General features: G+C 35.9%; 1 protein-coding gene across 1 annotated transcript in view; it reads right to left on the bottom strand.

The window, feature by feature from the left end:
- LOC138316797 (protein-glutamine gamma-glutamyltransferase K-like) overlaps positions 1 to 20,364 on the bottom strand; it is a 50,406-nt gene extending 30,042 nt beyond the window's left edge. The window contains exons 1-10 of the mRNA XM_069258453.1: positions 20,343 to 20,364; positions 19,772 to 19,990; positions 19,238 to 19,498; positions 18,915 to 19,033; positions 18,479 to 18,592; positions 17,984 to 18,158; positions 17,046 to 17,184; positions 8,400 to 8,503; positions 4,495 to 4,657; positions 2,571 to 2,683 (exon numbers count right to left, since the gene is read on the bottom strand). Of these exons, the coding sequence (XP_069114554.1) occupies positions 2,571 to 2,683; positions 4,495 to 4,657; positions 8,400 to 8,503; positions 17,046 to 17,184; positions 17,984 to 18,158; positions 18,479 to 18,592; positions 18,915 to 19,033; positions 19,238 to 19,498; positions 19,772 to 19,990; positions 20,343 to 20,364 (1,429 nt within the window). The remainder of the gene's footprint in view (positions 1 to 2,570; positions 2,684 to 4,494; positions 4,658 to 8,399; positions 8,504 to 17,045; positions 17,185 to 17,983; positions 18,159 to 18,478; positions 18,593 to 18,914; positions 19,034 to 19,237; positions 19,499 to 19,771; positions 19,991 to 20,342) is intronic.
- Between the last annotated feature and the right edge of the window lie 863 nt (positions 20,365 to 21,227).

The following is a 21,227-nucleotide window of genomic DNA, read 5'->3' as shown; positions in this document are numbered from 1 at the left end:
ACTACACGTATAACATACTACACGTATAACATACTACACGTATAACATACTACATGTATAACATACTACACGTATAACATACTACATGTATAACATACTACATGTATAACATAATACATGTATAACCTATTGCATCGAAAACATACTATATGTATAACATACTCGCTTTATCGTAGGTGGTGATATAATCAGTTATTGAAATAGGTTAAAGTCGGCCATTTCTCATCCAGCAACAGGTATCAAACGTTAACGAAACAAAGTAAAATATCAACTGTTCTATGAAAGTAAGACAAAAGACTGTATTGAAAATTTTCTAAGTAACTATTGTACATGTTCTATTTCGGTTAAAAACCTTTCTGAGTAACTGCTGTACTCGTGGTTTTTTTTAAGATATCTGATATCCGCGTGAACAGTCAATACATAGGCTAATCACCAGGGCACAGTTGTTCAAAATGTGATCCTTATAATCACAATTAAGTCGATTTTCATATCAAGATAAAAATTGTTAAAGATAACTTGACCAAATTTTTTGTTTTATCATTTTTTTTTTTTGTTTTTTTTTGTTTTTTTTTTTTTTAATTTTAATGTACTCATTCTTTATTTGAAGTACTCCATTTTTACCTACTTGCCAAGTTTAGAGGAGATGTAATCACAGATATAGATAGATAATACAGATAGTGTAGCTTATGAGAAATGACAAATCCACTGACCATGTGATTAAGCTAATCAGCTTTTGGACAATGAATGAATTATGAATAATGACAAGTCCGTATAAAATTATTTTGTTTTTGAAGTTTGAATGAAAGAGTGATAATGGAGTTCAGGTAATTTAAATTATTGACTCAGGGAACTAATCAGGAACGTCAATGCTAAGACTTGTGTCTAATTACGAACTTTACTGTTTTCCTATGAATGTGAAACTATATGAAACATCCTACCGCCTTACCTGGTCAAAACACAGATAACGAATGAACCCGGAGGATGAAGCTATTTTCGATACTTGTATTAAACCACGGCAATGATTTTAGTAATTAAACTGGCGTTATAGTACGGTGGAATCAGCGTAACGATCCTCCAGAGATATATACGAGTGAAAATCTTGGTTAATTGCATACCGACGTAAATAAATATCTATTAGATTTGCGGTGATTGCACCAGTTATTGATTTAGCCTAGGTTGGCCGATATACCCTTTTCAATGCTTAAACAAAACTGATTACCGATGCCGTCATTACCGACGTCACTATTTCAGGCTTTGATTCTACCCTTTTTTTAAAGGGCTGCCAGATTAAATTGAATTCCGATATATGTTTAAAGACCTTGCTGGCGGAGCACACAGAGTAAAATAGAATTAAAACTCTAATTATCGTCACCCTCCACATGCGGGATGTGATGTAACCCAGATATGATCAGACATGTATGTACATTATTGTAGATGTCACAAATGCAACATAGATTGCTGCCGAGGCACGTCATATATTTTATATATGTTTGTTTGATTAAAATTATATGTGCCGTAATTCCCATATTCACGAATCAAGAGGAGCTTTTAATATGTTATTCAACACCAAAAGCTACCAATATTGTGCGAATTACAATACGTATAATGTATAGGTTTTCATTTTACAGCCACAAATAAGTGATAAAATAAGTTTTGGCAGTACTGCTAAAATCATTGTATTTACACCTACAATGAAGTGAAATGAGTACAACAGTCATACCATTTTATAGTACGTAAGTTTTGTGTTGTAACTAATGTTTATAAAGCATCATACGTGTTTTTCTGTTCATTCGAATGGTTTTCACATATTCATTCATCATACCTGGTGGTTTTCAAAGGATTACTGAAGAAAAAATATTATGTTAAAAGTTTCGTCCAGTTACAGCACATACAACTAAAGTTCTATTAATAGCAAGGGTCATGTAAGGACGGCCTCCCATGTATGTGAAGTGCATGGTTCTGAGAAACTGAGGTCTATACGTGTTGTACCTTCTTGTATAGTGGAACTCTTACTCTTTTTTATAAAGTGCTAACTAAATCACTAAAGCATGCCACCAAAGACATCAAGCAAAAGACCCCACCCGGTCACATGACCGATGATATTAGGCGAACTCGTCGCCAACCTCCCTTCATGCCAAGCGCCATGCAGTAGCAGAAACTTCTCGGCCAGGGGACAGAACCCAGAGTCTATCTCACAGGGGCGAGCGCTCAACCAAAGGCCATAAGTGACAATGATATATTTATATATGAAACAACTTTGTATGTTGACAAAACAAATCACTTTCAACAATTCATTAAATTAGTAATACGAAATTATACGGTATGACTACAACCTGATTTGATGTTGCCTGGCTGCAAAAAAATTGTTCAATAACTTTTATTTTCGTCGAGGTCATTTACCAGAGTTGCCAATTAACTGTTTTCATACATCCCCACGTGTGTTTAAAAACAACTGTGTTCAAGATATAATGGTATGATGTCATTCCCCAGTAATTTGGAAGATGTACTGCATCCTTTTAGATTGGTTAATTATAATAATGTTATACTCCTACAAACGTCATAAAGCTTACCTTCAGGATGTTTGTAGTCGTCTGTAATATCCTGTCGGATGGAGTCGACATACGTTAGGGCTGGTCTCAATGGCTTTCCATCTGGGATCTTTGTACTTATGTTTCTGCCAATTCTGTGTATCACAAAATGTTGAGATTGGTACGATTTTATTTCTGTTTCACAGGTATTACATGATATTGTTGCGTTTTATTGCGTTTTTCTTGGTGTTTAGCTTTAATGGCTATATGTACATGTTTTATGTACAAGTGTTTTAGCATGTCTTTATCACCGGGGCTAATCGTACAAACCGGGCTACGCTATTTACGCTCGTGGATACGCTTCTCTTACAAAGAAAAATGTCGTCTAGGGGTGCGTACGTGATAAATATTTGCTCGGTGTTCAAATCACGGTCAAAAATCCAAATATACAAGTTGTCCACGGAACAGTAGAGTGTTTCATCGATGTGTAGAAGCAAAAATGTTTTATTGTATTATACTTTGTCCTGTATTTCGCGCACAGTATAGACGGGTATGTCATATCATGGTTGAAAAGTGTGAATTTTGTTATATACACAAACAGATATATATCTAAACGAGAAACAGAGCTAACACTGGATTAAGTTTATATAATTATCACAGATTTCAATGATCAGGTGACCTTTTCATGCTGAATGCTACTGTTATAACTAAATTTTCCAAATTACGCATGCGAAAACGCTAACCGGTATACCCGAAGGCAGTGGATACGTCATAGTTCCTTAATAATTTCTTATTTTTAGTAGAATCTGAGCAAATATTAATAGTTTTGAATTGAAATACATTGTATAAAGAATGAATTAAATTCACGTTCTCGCATTGTAATTCACCCTATTCTGATTATATAGCCAACTGAAAACAGTTCAACGCTTAAACTGTGATCAGCAAAATTAAAGTTTTGGGGAACATGCTGGTTTATAATCTGTGAACCAATAACATTCTAAGCATGAATTATTTAATATGACGGATAAGCGTCTTACAAATTGAAACCCTCAAACGAGACCTACTAGATGAATCGGTAACGTTCCAACGGAACGATGTATTCAATTTGACGTCAGGTTCGTACTGTTGTCACGGAAATGACTTTCGATTGAAGAAATAATGTTTTAATATCTAATATCCACTGTCTTGTGTATTTTTAAGTGTTCCATATGCGTACAGCTGTATCAGTCTGGGGCGTTTTCGCATGCGTAATTTAGAAAATATTGTTATAACAGTAAAATTCAACAAGGAAAAGTCACTTTACATGTATCACGGAAATCTGTGATAATTGTATGAGCTGAATCCGGTTTTATCTCTGTCTCTCGTTTAGATATATACATTTCTTTGAATATATGACAAAAATCACACTTTTCAACCATGATATGACACACCCGTTATATTGTGCGCGATATACAGGACAAAGTATAATACAATAAAACATCAATTTTGCTTCTACGCATTGGCCAAACACTCTACTGTTCCGTCGGCAACTTGTATATTTGGATTTTTGGTCGAGAGTTGAACACCGAGCAAATATTTATCACGTACGCGCCCCTGGACGACATTTTTCTAAGTAAAAGAAGCGTTTCCACGAGCGTAAATAGCGTAGCCCGGTTTGTACGATTAGCCCTGGTGTTTATGGCGTTTCATTAATTATGCGTGAGAATGGAACTAAACGTTTAAGATTTTGTTATTTTTTATTGAACGATTTGTTTTTCGGGCAATTGTTAGGACACTAAACATTATGACATTATGATATTGACTTAATTATGCCGGACTTCATAACAAATGACAAATACCACATTTTATAAGCATGTTTAAACAGATTCATGATTGCCTCAACGTACGAGCATTCATATTATTTAAACAATAATCGAAACCTAAGCTATTTAATGTTTCTTGTTCCTACATAACATTTTTCACTTACGAGCTCAGATTCATATTAAGGACAATCCATTGTTTCTCGTCATCACGTGCCCAGTTGACCTTGTCAGCGTTAACCTCCGCGAACACGAATGGACAGTCATACAACATGTCACATTTCCCTGCTTTTACCGCGCGCAGAGAGGTTGGGCCGCATTGGAACATGCCTAATAAAGCAAAAATAATAACAAAAGGTAACAAGAGGCCAATGGGCATAACGGTCACCTGATATTTGATACAAATTAGTAATGCTATTTACTAGCCAACTGATGTCTTTAGTTAACGAAATAGGAACATATATCTAATATGTCTACATACAAATTTCACTAAGCTTGGTGCATATCTACATGTACTCACGTTATCGTGTTCACAAGGTTCAATAATTCTTATTACAAAGGGCAATATCTCCCCAATTTAGTTACAGTCGAATCGAGCTGATTTTTGGACTCATCCGAGACCTTTCCAATGTTAGTCTACATACTAAGTTTCATTTAGCTGGATGCATATGTATTCAAGTTATCGTGTTCACAAGGTCCAATAATGATTATTAGTGCAAAGGTCAATAACTCCGTAAATTACATCTTTCCAATGTTCGTCTATATACAAAGTTTCTTTAAGCTCGATTCATACAGTCATGTATTTACTCAAGTTATCGTGTTCACAAGGTCCAATAATAATTATTAGTATTCAAAGGGCAATAACTCCGTAAATTACAGTCGAATCAAGCTTTCCAATGTTCGTCTACATACAAAGTTTCATTAAGCTCGGTTCATATATTATTCAAAAAAAGAAACGCATAATCTAATTTTGAGGCTTATAATAAATAAACACAAATGCTAGATAACAAGGCATTACATATAGATAAGGTAATTGAATGTTCATCTAATTTTAAATTTCAAGTTCTTCATAGTTCATTGCATATTTTGTAGTTCAATGTCACTTAAAGTCAATATCGCATATGCCTACCATTAGCATTAATAACTGCTTGACAGCGTTTCCCCATAGGTGACGCCAGGTTACGTATGACTTGTTGTGGAATGTTTGCCTACTCTAATGTACTCCACTGTAATGCATTCACAAGTTATTGCAGGGATTGCAGTGTAGGTTGTCTTTGACGGACGCGTCTGTCTAGTTCATCCCATAGATGTTCAATGGGTTCAAATCTGGCGGTTTGAAAGTCCATGGAAGGACATCGACGTTGTTTCTCTGCAGGGAAGCTGTAACACCAGCTGTATGTGGCCTGGCGTTGTCATTTTGGAATATCCTGTGGTTATTCTGCATAATTGGAAGGACACGAATTTGAAGAATTTCATCATACTAACGTTGAGCCGTCAGATTGCCTTTGACGTGAACCAGGTTGGTCTTTCCAGTATGCGATATGACTGCCCACATCGTAATGTTTCCGCCACCGAACCGGTCAATGTCCTGGATACAGTTAGCGGCAAAACGTTTATTTCGTCTTCTTAAGACCCTTGCTCTGTCATCTGCTCGTTGTAACAAAAACCGGGATTCGTCGTTGAACCAAACTGTTCTCTATCGCTGCTATGGCCATACTCGGTGAGCCAAAGTCCATTACAGCCTTGTTTGACGATGTCTTTGGTTCAAAATGACACGGCAAACAGGACGCCTGGCTCGTATGCCATCATCTCGTAGACTGTTTGGCCTGAAATCCAACGCATCCCAGGAATGGATGAAGCAGTAAAGGTTGCTGTCGTGAACCGATCGCGTAAATCGAATTCTAATGTAGCGATCTTGAGCTGCAGTTGTCACCCTTGGTCTATCTGACCTTGGAAGGTCACGGGTCGATAGATGCTGTCGATACCTATCCCAAAGGCGAGTAATTGTACTCTCGGATACATTGAAGTTAGTGGTTACGGCTGTCTGTGACTTGCCTGCTTCTAACAGGCCGATGGCGTTGTTACGTTGGAACGCATTTAGACGTGGCATAACTCATCCGTATAGTGTCATATAGTGAAACTGGTTACAAAACCGAGAACCCCTGCCTTTTATTGGCTGTTAGTCTAAGTTTAATGTGAAAAAGCATGCAGAATCGATTTATACAAGCGGAGCAGGAAAATCAAGCAACTGCAAATTCGGCTTAAATCTAGAACAGTTCCCGTAAATGATCTTCAAGCAAAACCGTTTCGTTTTAAAAGACACCTGATATCCTAAAACTTACACATAACAATTGAAATTAAATTTGGTTTTTCATTATTAGAAAAAAAAATATTGAAATATATACTATGCGTTCCTTTTTTTGAAGAGTATATTTACTCAAGTCTTCGTGTCCACAAGGAAATGTTAACAGACGACGCATCACGGACGACTCACGACGACAGACAAATGACTATATCATAATAGGTCACCATCACCTATGGTCAGGGACAATAAAATGAAATAAAATTGATATGTAAGTTTAGAAGAACACTATAATCTTTTCGTTGCCTTATTGGAAAAGGTATGGTTTTGGACTTACCTTTTTATGTGTGATATAAAATAAAATAACTCGATTGCCGAAATATAAGTGTATCTTAAATATAAGGACAACTGCTACATAATAACCCCTTTAATAAATGGTGTCGATCTATGTAATGGTAACAGGCGTTGGAACAAATTACACTAGGCATATCACCAATAACACACTAAAAGAGGAAAGTGGTTATGTGGATTAAGTAAATTGGTACTAGATCTTTACTTGCCTACTTTCACATTGGCCGATATAATTGAGAAGTTCGTTGCCCTAATATAGCCCCCAATCCCGTGACAATTCTAATTCCGATCATTATTGAGGAAGAAATGACTCCCTCATTGTGTTGACCTAAGCAATCATATTCCCCGTAGTATTACTCTAACCAATTGGGGTCCCTATTGTATTCAGGCGGTGGTGATATATTTATGTCATGCTGAATGTGATTGGTTGGAGATTTCCCTCTCCGCTGTAATATAGCTGACTTAATACCAATCGATATCAATAAGAAGGAGATTTGTCAAGAAGGCTAAGAATAAGATGGAAGTGTGAATTTACAGGACTCTAGTGAATTTGTGGGATTTCACAAATGCTGGTGTATGCTAAGAAGAATTTCTTTTCAGCCATTACTGAGTCGTGAGGAGGAATGAGTGTAGAGTTATTCACCAACAACAGTCATCTTAACACTAATCGTAATTCCCACAATATTGTTGTTACGACATCTTATATAACGTAAAAATTATATGTGACGTCAAATACACGAATTATCACCAATGAAGACTCCGACAACACGTTGGCTTCGTTTACATTTCAAAACGTAACAATAATGATATATTTTAGCTGCTTCATTTTATTAGCTAAACATAGTCCACATTTAACTTAAAAATCGCTTTCGAAACTTATTAATAAGATACAAAGCGAATACGATAAAGACAATGAGTCGGCGCTTTAATTAAGCGGTATATGATTACTGCGCTCATGTATTAAATTGAACATTAAGCGTTTGAAAATGTTTAAAAAAAACTAAAAAATAAAATGAGCAAACTACCACATTTACAGTTTAACACCAAGGGACCAATGATCTCACATTAGAGTGATCTTATGTAAAAATTGTCGTTGTACAACCACTTGATGTTCAACCGTGACATTTTGTTGACGTACACTGTATGTATGATGTCTCCATTAGGCAATTATACAAACGATAAGATGTAAAACGTATTGTCATGTCACGAAATGCTGTAATATTGACATTTAGTATATAAATGGCCAAAATGATTAGGTAATGCTAAGTTTTGATATTATTTGACGACAGATTGTTAATGCTCAATACAGTGTTTACGTTTAGCTTTTTTGTAAACTGCAGTGGGAAAATGGTGGCTGTAAGAGGTCACTAATGATCGCAATGGATGCACTAATCACGGAGAATGTAGCATGGCTCTTACCGTCACTGCGCTCCTGTGGAGTGGCATCCACTACCTGCCAGCCACTGTACCCAGTAGGTAGGTCATCTCGTCTCATCCAGACGTCATTCCAACAATGAAAGTTCCTACAGCGTCAACAAAAAGGAAACATTGATAAAGTGAGGAAAACTACAGCAGGATGTTCAGTAAGATTAGCAACCGTCAACCATACATTGCCTGCCTATGGCCATTTCGGGTTTGTTTACGTCTTTATCAGAGGTCTAAGAGTATAAGTAATTTCTAATTGAGATACATAATAATAAAAATGTTAATGCTTTTAACAATATTTCCTTAGGATCATATATACAGATTTTGTGAAGATTATTTGAAAATGACTTTGAATTCAGAAAAGATATGCCAAGATATGCATACTATACAGCTACCATCATATACCGATAAGATGGCAGTTTTATTTAGTTTCAGTGAATGGAGAGACTGTTTTCAGGAAATCTCACTCAATGGATATAGAAATAAATGTAGAAGATCTAGTAAAGAATTGCATCACAACTGCTTTATCGGTTTGTTTGGTTTTTTTGTGTTTTTTTTTCTGAGTGACTGTTACACTGTTGTCAATATAATTTGACAACTGCCTGCTGGATGACTTGGATAGATAACCTCAGTGAGATAGTGCTATGATGTAGGATATTATGGAGGCAAATAAACCATATCATACATACATTACTGTCACAAACAAGGGATGTTTGGTGTAGAAAACTTATTCAAAACAGAAATAAAATCAATTAATAAAAACCAACAACTCCCTTCATCAATACATAATTACATGATGGTAGATATACAATTGTACCTAATAATCATAGAATTTGTTTTTCTTCACGAACTAGATATAACAATGACGACTGACAACACGAAAATTAGAATTACCAGTAGGGATATCACACAAGGCCAGACAACATGACCAGTAGCCTATCATTTACTCGATCGTTTAATCAAAGTTTTGAAAGGAGGCGTTATCTAGAAGAAAAAGACTGAAACGATGCCATGTAGAATAATTGGAAAACGTAGGATCGTCCATAAAAGGCAATATGTTTAATTGTCGTTCCTTAGCAGATTATACTGGGATGATTTATTTATTTTTCCTCGCCACAGCTAGGTTCATTTAAGGGATTATTCGCATGTATGGTATTTGCATGCATAATACTGTGTACCGAGTACTTATGTTTTGATATTACGGCGATGTTTAGCTGAAAACCAACGCAATCCATTTTGAAGTGCTGAAGTAGAATAACTCCCTCTCTCCCCATTGCATTGTTACCAAGACATTATTTTGGATATAACGCTTTTGGTGTAGTGTAAGGGGTGATTTGGTTACAAGTAATCAAAATTTTGTTTGTAACGGGCGTTTTCATTGACTGAAGAGAAAATAGGTCCTAAAGAATTGAATTGGAATGGTATACATTTAATAATATATAAAGATTTTCATGTAATGGAGTTATAACACACAAATCGTAGCGTACCATAGAGTACAGTCAGGTTCTGTGTTACATCTCCATAACATATACAAACTATTCAAGGTTCAATATGAGACACAGACATTAGTAGAACCGTCACACAACTACGGATAAACTAACAAACCATTAAGATAACTGAAATGAACCCATTTATAACACATTGCTTTGCCATTAATATTCTTATTACTCATTAAATACACGAATGCGTTTTAGTCAACCTTTGGTACAAATTCAACCCGTTATTTCATTATTGTATTTTTTGTTAGAAATAATGTCGTGGTGATTCAACAACCCCCTCCCCCACTATAAAGTCGAACTGGTGTAAGGGTTTGGATACCTTTGGGACACGTTACTTTCCATAGGTTTATGACAACAAAAATCGAGTAATGAAACCGTATGATATTGATTTTAACCTGTGCATGGAAGCCTATATATACGGTCCGCAAGACGTCAACGTGTGTCAAACGATTCGACTTCCTTATATAGCTCTCCTATAACTCTCACGAGAGCTGTGATGTTCTGTATAATGTTGGAATGGAAACCATGGAAGCAGAGAGACAGTTTTGAAGCCGTAGCTAATTTTATTGTGAGCACGTTATGTTTTAGCGCGTGCTGGCAGTGCCTGTTATAATTGCGGTCAAAGTGTTACTTACATTTTTCCAATATAGAAAGGCTTGGGAAAATGGAAACACGCAAACGCTAACAAAAAAACTCCAACTATTCGCTGTCTAAGAGCTATGTTTGAACCAAAATACAAATTACAACCAGTGTTTGGCGTTACTTTAAAGAATGAATCAGACATAAATGAGGATTTACTTGGGCTATACACGCGGCACGTCAAGTTACGCCTCCTGATATATATGTCAGGATCATTTCTCCAGGCGCTCGTATCAGAGTTATGTGGATGCAGCTCGCAAACGTTACAATCAGAAAATGGCGATTGGAAGAATTACACATTTGATCAGATCGTAAGATGAAATCAAAAATAAATGTTTACAAATAACCAAGCCTTAAGATGGTCTTTATGCTGTTTGATGAAACGGCAGTTATGTAATTTTCTACTTGTTACTAGATAAAAAATAAATCAATATCGTCTTTCAAAATTTCGATGTTTTTTCGCGTTATCATACTGGCATGAAGATTACTTTAACGTCTGAGAGACAGCCACTATGAAAAACAAAAACCTTCTATTGTCAAAGCTAGAGTAACACAGATGAGTAATACAGATGCTTTGGTTAAAATATAGTCATATTCGAAATTGGTTTAAGACAATGTTATCAAAGCATTGAGTAGCCAGTGTGTATAGCGATTGTGATTTCTGTAATCAGATATCGCCAACGCACGTTTCTAAAGTGTCAACTGTACATCTATAGAGCAAATCAGCGTTCTATTATTGTTCTCGTGCTGCTGCTATACTAAATGATTATACTTTTTGTTATGAATAAGTACTGGCGATCATTAAAAATGTTCCCGATTCTCTGCTGTCCACAAACGAATGAATCATGTCGTCAGCAGATAACATGTTACAATCACGCTCTGATTTGCGGCTAATACAAGGCTTGGCAGAATACCTGGAGTGATAGTGGGGGAAGGGACAAATGACAACTGCAATATTGGCAATATATATTCAATATATACGAAGGCAAAAATCGATTCCGTAACGTCCTTTTTGAAATTTTGATTATCTGACTTAAACAATTACGAGTATTTAGAATATTTATTATTGTCTTGAGAATCATTTAACATATACAAAACAAATGGTAGCTAATAAGGAAAATCAGTAACGAAGATTTTGGTGATTAGTGCTAGGTTGGGCTAACAAGCTAGCATAATGATAACAAGTAATCCCTCATTGATGATTCTATTGATTGTGGTATGGGGATAATGGGATTTAGTATAATCAAGGAGAGATGAGAGAGTGCGTCAATATCATACCGTTACAATGTAAACAGTTTGCGAAGCCGAAATACAGGTTTAAGGAGATCTATTTTTGTCTAAAGAATTAGCATAACGAAATACCGACATTGGTATTATATTCAGTCAGATGAGAGAAATAACGGATTTAAAAAAACCTGAATGTGCATTACAATGTTCTCCCAATTTCATTTCTAGCCACACAAAAATAAAATAAAAAACAAGAGCTATACGTTCACTTCAAATATTATACATGTGACGTAATAAATTGATTGAGGTAATTTTACCATGTTCTTTAAGTGTCTGGTAATCTTTAACTTGAGCAATAGTCTACAAAGCCCAATCAATTACAACGTATCGTATTCTTGTTTTGCTTCGATAAAACTGGATAACAAGAGAACCCAGAGCGATCTTGACGCCCACCAAAGAATGATCTATGTTTGACGATGTAAAGAGGGATCTGTTCTCTGCGTTTCAAACTTTTTCAAACATATACATATAAAATTTGAGACAGATCGCTTCAGTACTTTCTGAGAAATAGCGCTAACAAACTTTAATTATCAAAATCCAATATGGCTGCCTGGCGGCCATCTTGTTGACGGATTGGTCCCAAAATACAATATGCACAACTAGGTCCCTAGGATAACCTACATATGAAATTTGAGAATGATCCCTTCAGTACTTTCTTAGAAATAGCGATAACAACTTTATTTTCAAATTCTAAGATGGTTGTCTGACGGCTATCTTATGGACCGATCGGTTCCAAATCGCAATATGCACAACTAGGACCCTAGGGGAACCTACATATGGAATTTGAGACAGATCCTTTCTTTACTCTTTGAGAAATACCGATAACAAACTTTAACTATCAAAATCCAAGATGGCTGCCTGGCGGCAATCTTGGTGACCAATTGGTCCAAAAATGCAATATGAATAACTAAGGCCCTAGGTAAACCTATATATGAAATTTGAGACAAACCCTTTCAATAATTTCTGAGAAATAGCGATAACAAGAATTGTTAACGAACGAACGGACGAACCACGGACAAAAAGCTATTTTAATAGCTCACCATCTGATGATGGTGGACTAAAAATGGCTGATTAAAATCAGAAAAAATCACCAAAATTCCTAATTATTAGAAAAGTAAAATTGCATTACCATTTCAAAAAATCTTTCTTCGTCCTAGCAGGTTGATATTTAATTGCACGAAAGTCGACTGGGCTCATTGTGGTAGACGGATATTACGCGAAAAAATACTGTTTGAGAAATAAATAAATATTGAAAATAAATGTTGAAACATCGTTTAAATCTGAAAACTGTTTTCATCTTGTTAATTTCCATCGCTTTAGAGTATTTGTTTTAATAACATTCAGGCGCGTAGCTATACTCCCATGCAAACACACCATTTGCATGTTCATTTTGAAATAAACACATTTATACACAAAATTAATAAGACGCAAAATTTCTCTTTCATTGTATCAATACCATTGTTAAAATAACTCCCATGAGTATATACTCTTCCAAACAGATCAATTAAAGGGACTAAATCGTTAAAAATCATGTAATAAAAGATAAAAAAATTATAGAACTGAAAATAATTGTAAAAGTTGTGTACTTTGTGTTAATAACAAAATTTAAAAGTTTGTATAACCATTTTGTTCAAAATGGAGAAAAACTGAAGATAAATAGGAACGACCTAGTGACTATTACATATTATCTTTCGCCGAGTGTAAACAATCCCTATGTGCATGCGCAAAGCGTGAACACTCAAAACATCCGATCGAAGGAAATCAGGTTCCTGATTACTGTGTTAAATCTAATATACGTTGAAAAGTATGCAGTTTTGCAGCCATAAAGAAGAATTTTCATTATGTCATATGGTTTTATACTTGCTTCTACCATTATTTTATTGTCATTTGTCATGATATTAGGTACTATTCTGCTAAACCTGCCAATATTATTAGGGTTTTGAAAAAATGGCCTAACATATAGACTTTATAATAAGAAAAATGGGGGGAAAACTAATAATATAGGTATGTTTAGTGATTAAGTAAGTACGTGTATTTCTTTTATCAGTATTTCAATATTTGACATTCCCTATACATTGTATATATCCTTATGGGTCAATGAAGTAATATCAACAGGTATTTTCCATATAACACTGGATCCTTATAGACATATGTCTGTAGGATACGAATTACTTAAAGTAGTAAATATAGGGCAAAGAAGTAATTTTAACATCTATATTCACTAGCCGGATAAGATTTTCAGCGACCCCGATTTCAAACTCAAAGATGCACTCGGTTCTTTCCGTTGTAAACAGTCAATGCCGACAGATACAATTTCTTGTTGTGTTTGGCGATATTTTAACGTTGATAAACATTGCCAATAGTTCAAATTAAATGTTGTAATTTTGAAAACTTTCTAATTTCAGGTATAAGAACGTTTGTGGGAAGTCAAAAACCCTACGAAATCTATGTAAATCTAATGATTTAGTAGTAACTTTAATGTACAATGTATTTTATCTAAACGTTAGCTTTACTATATGCGACATTCTATTGTTGAAATCCAAAAGTATAAAAATTGTTAGTAATCATCTACATCACATAACATTTTCTACTATGGTCATGCGGAGGTGATATGTAGTATATGAACTCAGATTTTCACTTTTTAAAAACATCAACTTAAAATTAGAGTTGTGACGTCATAGTCGCATCGATATTGGTCTTTTGGATTCCACTGCACAAAACGTTGAGTTAATCAAGGGAGTGTCCTTTTCCCATCCTTTTATGGTTAGTAACAAGCACCTCAATAGCGGGAGAGAAGGGAAAGGGGGTTTCGTTTACACTTTTTAAAAAGATTGGATTTACTGATGACAATATTCTCCGAAGCTGACAACAGAGGACCCGGTAGAATATAAAAATATTGACCTCCAATTACGTATACGACCTCGGTCATAATTGAAATTAATCAAGGTAATCAATAAAACCGAAAAACAAATATTGACCTCAACAAATGCACGCGTTTTTGGTCATATAATAACCGTTTGGTTTGAAAGTTGTTGATTATTTCCTCATTGCTATAAAAATGTTTGCTGACCATGGTACGTATGATGCACGTTTCGCGTAATAACGCCAAAGTTTCACGCAATAACGCGATTTATTTTCTTCTACCAAAATGAGCCCAATTAAATTTCGTATCATTATTTTATTATACAATGAATACAAAAGTATACTGTTCTTTTCGAGTATCCCCTGGATCACCACGCGAGAGACACTTTGTCGTTGTTTACTTTTGCTAAAATAAATGTAAGTAAAACATAACGAGATGTTTTGTTGTGAGACCATCTCCCTTACTAATATATTTTCACATGATTAATTAATTCAGATCGTTCTGTGTCAAGACAACAGATTTTGATTATAACAATACTCGTTCATCGTTTTGACGGAATAACTTGAAAATGGAGTTTGTGTTGGAGCGGGTCGGTTTACGACGACACTATCTAGGTTGGACCAGCAGGAGGTCGCTGGCAGTGAGGAAAACCAATAGTAGTATAGTAAGTTAGGCCATAGTTGTTTTTTATCTGTTTTGCGTCCGCGTGCGGGTAGGTTTTATGCTGTTTATGAGGCAACACATTTTTTTTCAAATTTCGCTATAAAGTCGGCCGAAAATAGAAATTTCGGAAAAAATACCCGGTCCGGTTTTGATTTTAGTCAATCCTTGTCAGCTCAGCGCTTTACTGACGGCGGCAAATACACTGTTCTCGCTATCGCTCAAGCGCCGTAAGAACATGACCACGACGGAACATTTAGGGTATTTAGGTGAGCGAGATAGGTTTTTTTTAAACCTTATCCCCCAAAATATGAGGGGGTGAGGATGGCCAAAAAATGTCTAATCCCATAGTATGTGTTTCGGTTGTTCAAAACGCCGAAATAATAATGCAACCGTATGCATTTCAAGCTGATCCCAATCAAACGTACTCGAAGGCCTTTTGTTGACCAGTGCCAAAGACACATTATCTACAAGGTTTAATAGAACCATAGCGGTTTCTGATAAAACTCTGAAAAATGTTTTGTTTTCTCAAAAACCGGCTCCCCTATAGAGGTAAATTTAGGCATAAATTGTAAAGAGGGATGTGATATGTTTGGTGGATTGGTTGAGTTTAAGATTACAAATGCGAAGAACCAGTCGAAAACGTTAACGCCTTTGACATTATGATGTCGGCGTCCTAAACAGTATTGCTAGAATATCCCCAGAAGTTTGGATCATATCCAAATGAATGTAGCAGAGGCGATTTATTAACGATTAAACTATAGAATACAATAAAAAGTTCGTCTTGCCGTCAAGTGGTCAGGCAGAGATGACTGGCTTCCTGAAAGGTGCTTGTATTATTGCGTTTGTAGATTGATATTATACATATATATGATTGATGTTTTGTTTCGTTTCAAGAGCTCTAACGAGCGGGAAAATGAAGATATCCTTGGAAATCTAACAGCTGAGAAGAACCAAACTTAGAAGATCCTTGCTCGAGGAAATAGAGCATTGGTAATGTTAAACCAAACTTTCTTTCTGCTATGAAACATGAACAAATTCATAGCGTAGTTCTGATGATTTAACAGTATCACTTTGACTTCTGTAAAAAAAATTGTCGAGAGTGAAGAATTAAAGAACGAAAAACAGACAGAAAGCACGCAAGAAAGGGTGACAGATATTAAGTAAGCCAACGAATCAGAAGACCAGAGTCGCTATCAATAGAGTCAGCTGAAGTAAACCTAAATATTTACCTTCATTCTGATGCTAAAATGAGCTAATAACACAATATATAATGATGTATTTCCTTAATGTTTTATTTTTTTCCAAATTTAAATGCAATTAAGTAAAATTTCTTTTCTTTTCGTTCATTATTTTGCTACCCATCGGCTATGATCTAGGTTTGTTTGTTTGATTAATTAACGTCCTATTTACAGCTATGGTCATGTAAGAACGGCCTCCCATGTATGCGGTGTGTTGCGTGTTTATTGTGCGAAGTGCATGTTTTGAGAAACTGTGGTATATTCATATTGTGTCTTCTTGTATAGTGGAACTGTTGCCCTTTTCATAGTGATATATCACTGAGGCATTCCGCCGACGACAAGCTAATATCATCGAAAGTCGTCTTAAATGATATGATTCCTGCCGAAACGAAACACAATACCATGCGGAAATCGCCTGATTCTGTCACAGTGAATTGACGCGAGAACTTACCAAATCGAATCTCCAATTCCGCTCAAAACTTCTTTCTGATCCAGATCCCAGTAGAAATCAATTGTTACGCTTCCGTCTGTGTCATGCGCAGATGCGAAATTGGTTACACTTCGACAGGGGAGACCCACGGCTCTGCAAACTATCCGGAAATATAAACGCAAAGTTAAGCCTCAGTTTAACGCTTCAATGATCGGAATCCCTAATATTCAAACCAATGGCCACAGCAGTATCACAGAGTATTCTTTCTGGTACCTGGTATCTGAATAATTTAAAATATTCTCATTTCACCATATAATAAATAAATAAATTCAGAAGAAGTAATCTAGTGCCTTGATCTCAACAGATTTGATATTGAGGCATGCATGTATTTGATTGTTCGATAGATCTGGTAGGTATAATTGTGTTACGATATGACTGTCGAATGGTGTGATAGAATCCGTTTCACAGGCAAAGGTAATATGGCGTCTTACCAATAATTGACTGTTTGTTCTTTCGATGACGTTAACGCCCTATTAACAGCCGGGCTCATGTATGTAAGGGCGGCCTCCCATGTATGCGGTGTTTTGCATGTATGAAGTGCGTGGTGCGTGTTTTGGGAGACTGTGGTGTCTTCATGTAGTTTTAGTGGAACTCTTGTCCTTTTCACAGTGCTATATCACCGAAGAATGCCACCGAAGACATCAAACAACACGCCCCATCTGTACCATTATGCTGACAACGGGCGAATCAGTCGCCCCCCTTTAAGCAGGACCAAAAGCTACCACTTTTATAGACTTTGGTGTGTCCCGGCCAAGGGGACATATGTGTGTGTTTTTTTAATTATTATTTAAAACAATAATTTGTAATGCAAAGGAAAACGTTGACATGTATCTTACATCAACAAATACAACATATTACGAATGCTATAATAAGAAAATAACATATTTTAGTTAACTCACTAGTTGTTACGATCCCCGAAAATACGAAGCACTGGCCAAATTTAACAGGAAGTTTGGTTTTCATGTACTCTCTCAATATTGCGACACTTCCGCTCCATGTCATTGGAGACTTCCCTCCGGTGTAATCTTCGCTCCAGTTGCCAACTAAAATCCCTCCATCGTCATTAGAGTTTACCTGATTATTTTCAGTGTAAGAATCTTATTAAATATAAGAACGCAAGAGTCAGTGTATATGCAGAATTATTGCGATGATTAAGTAAGAATAAGGTGATGAAGTCGAAGAGCGATATAAGATTTCAAAGACGTTTTACACCTTTCTGTTCTAATGATGTGTGATGAAGTTGACAGAAAGGTTTACTATCAATGTTAACATACAGTTCCCTGTAACTCATTATTCATCATGAGACTAACGTTCGAATACGTATACTGTCTGTAACAGTTATTTTATACCTATTGGAGATGTTTACAAACTACTTTTGTAGAACACCAACTTACGATTTTTGATATGATCCGTGATATTCTCACGGGGTCTCCCATCGCCTGACTGTAGTTCGAGTTAAACCCTTTCTGTATACAATGCATAGACGCCTCCAAAATCCCGTCTTCAAACTAGAAATCCCATGAAGTTACTTTGCTCGTATCATACAGGAGTTTACATAAATTGCAATTCATTGGATAGAGTTAACTAGAGGTTTGACACATAACACTTTTTTTTCTTGAAACCATATTATGACGAAAGTTTTTACTTTTATTGAAACCAATTGTTACTTATTACTTATTTCTTTATAAACACACACTGTATCTGGTGCTGCAGTGATCTATACTTATTGCAGATCCTGATATTGGATAGCAAACTGTATACAGTACCTAGAACTCTGAGGAAATAACCATGGCTAATAGGGAAATGTCAATGAATCCAACTTGATCTTACCTGCCCGAAGAACCAAGGTTTGGCACCAATTTGTTTATAGTTGCCATGAAAGATAGCGCCGCTATCGTTAAGAATATATTCGTTAAGAAGACTTGAATCATCGAGGTACACAGCGTCATCTATGAAATGAAAATACGTATATTCCTTTGAAGGAGACATAATTTCTGTACTTTATTTCTAACTATAATTAATAAAAATCACATATAACATATACCCTATATTCATGCCTAAATAGTCATGGTTTCTCCAATCTCTAAATACTTAAGATATATATATATATACAAATATATCATCTCGATTTTAGCTAGATGACTAATATTTACCTTTACACCATGGGTTGAAGAGTATAAGGACAGGTTTAGGGTGTATGTATTTGTACGCCTTTGGACGACCGCCCCTCTCCACGATACTCTCTAGAACAACCCGCCAGGAGGCAACTATGCAGTTGGCAGGAGGACAAATAGACACTTTCAGTGCGTTCTGTCCTTGTTTACTGGCAATGGTGGCTGTCCAGTCCTGCTGGCTAGGTTTGGATGATAGGACACACTGGACATGGCTACCCTTTCCTGGTCGGGGACTCGGACCTATCAACAGTATAAAGTTACATGTCAGCTTTCTCCTAATACATTTACTGCATATGATGGAATATGGAGTCAATGGCAATTATATGTTTACTGTGTGTACTATTGCCACCTGTGAAGAGATTTATGATGTCATTCTCCAAGTTCTGCTCAATACAGCATAGAGGTGAAATGTGGTAACTGAGTATACACAATACATATCAATGTAACGTGCGTCCATCAGACGACAATGACCTTTCTGTTAATTTTATTGCGTATTTCTGGTGTATTACTTACCAGTTTTAAAGACGATTCTGACTGACTGATTTCTTGCGCTGAATTTCCCTGTAAACCTTACAAGGATGGAGAAGGGTTGTCCTCTCCTCACCACCAAATGGCCTTCCCGCAGAGCGTCATACCTCTCCGTGTGGTGCGCAAGCGCATTTTCGAGTGGAAGAAGATCAACAGACTCGACGTGGCTCTCTAAATCAAAATTTCCGTCGTCATCGTAGTCATCTGTAAAAGTAAACAAAAGTTCATATCTGGAACGTCAACACTTACATTGTAGGATTTTAATGGCAGGATGATCTCCAGTAGAAAGCAAACACTATATAGAGAGACAAAATATCATCCAAACATATAGTTACTTATCGAGTCCCGTTATAGATATAAAATAAGCGCGCTTGTTTTATGTGTTATACACACGTTTATCATAGGAAAACTAGAAGTTCATTAGCTAAACACAATGAATATCTGTTAAGAAACTGCCCGGATGATCATCTTTTATTTTGTAAACCGCAAAGGAATTAAAACAAACAAGAAAGGTTCAAGGCAATGCTAAACTGAGGAGTTAATGTAGGTCCTTTACATCGGCTGGGTGTTACCCGCATGTCATTGTTGGTGTTACCTTCGTCAATGTCCAGATTGTCCACATTTTCTGCAATCATCCGGGCAGTTTGATCTTCGGATTTGCGCCTGCGCCGTCTTCCAGCGTTCATCAAGCGTCTATGCAAGTCATGCGCTCTGCTATTTAAGTTTCTTCTCGAAAGAGACCAGAAACTGGCAGGCAAGGTATCGGAAGTATAGTATGTTGGCATCTAAACACATTTAATACGTTTCATTTTAACGTTTATTTTTTAAATGAAACGGATTAATAATTAATAAAGTAATGAATATAATTAGTAATGAAAGGCTAACGAATTTGCAACATGGAAACAGCCATAACAATATCACAGAGTACTAATGGTACAGCTGATTTGTTATTATTTCATTTTTCGATGGAGGTTGATGTTATATTTCAATAATTTCAGGTTGTGCTACGTTGTTACAAATGGTCTAGACTATAAACGAAATTTTAGACAGTATTTCAGCTGTCAGACGTTTACATCTCACAACATACGATCAGATGCTTCTCGGTTGTAACGTTAAACACGTGAGGTGTGAAGGACCTCGAACATTAGTAAATATTAACTGATATTTAACCCCTGACGATATTTATAACAGCATCTTCTCATTTCATGTCACATAACATACTGAACATAACTCCAGAAACTGAATATTTTATTAATTACTTTAAAAATTGTGTTTGCTTTAAGAGACTTTAGGTGAGATATTACGGGCCTTTTGTTCTTCCTGATCTCTTTAAACCTTCATTGTTTTAAAATGACTTATCATTTCGGGAACTAATTGTCAACTTATTGGTTTAAGTTAAAATTATTCCCGCGTTACTGTCTACTTCGTGAAACTGTTACAT

The sequence above is a fragment of the Argopecten irradians genome, chromosome 2, assembly GCF_041381155.1.
Source record: "Argopecten irradians isolate NY chromosome 2, Ai_NY, whole genome shotgun sequence".
In the NCBI taxonomy this organism is placed as follows: domain Eukaryota; kingdom Metazoa; phylum Mollusca; class Bivalvia; order Pectinida; family Pectinidae; genus Argopecten; species Argopecten irradians.
Note: the sequence above shows the minus strand (reverse complement) of the source record. Positions and strands in the feature narration are given on the sequence as shown.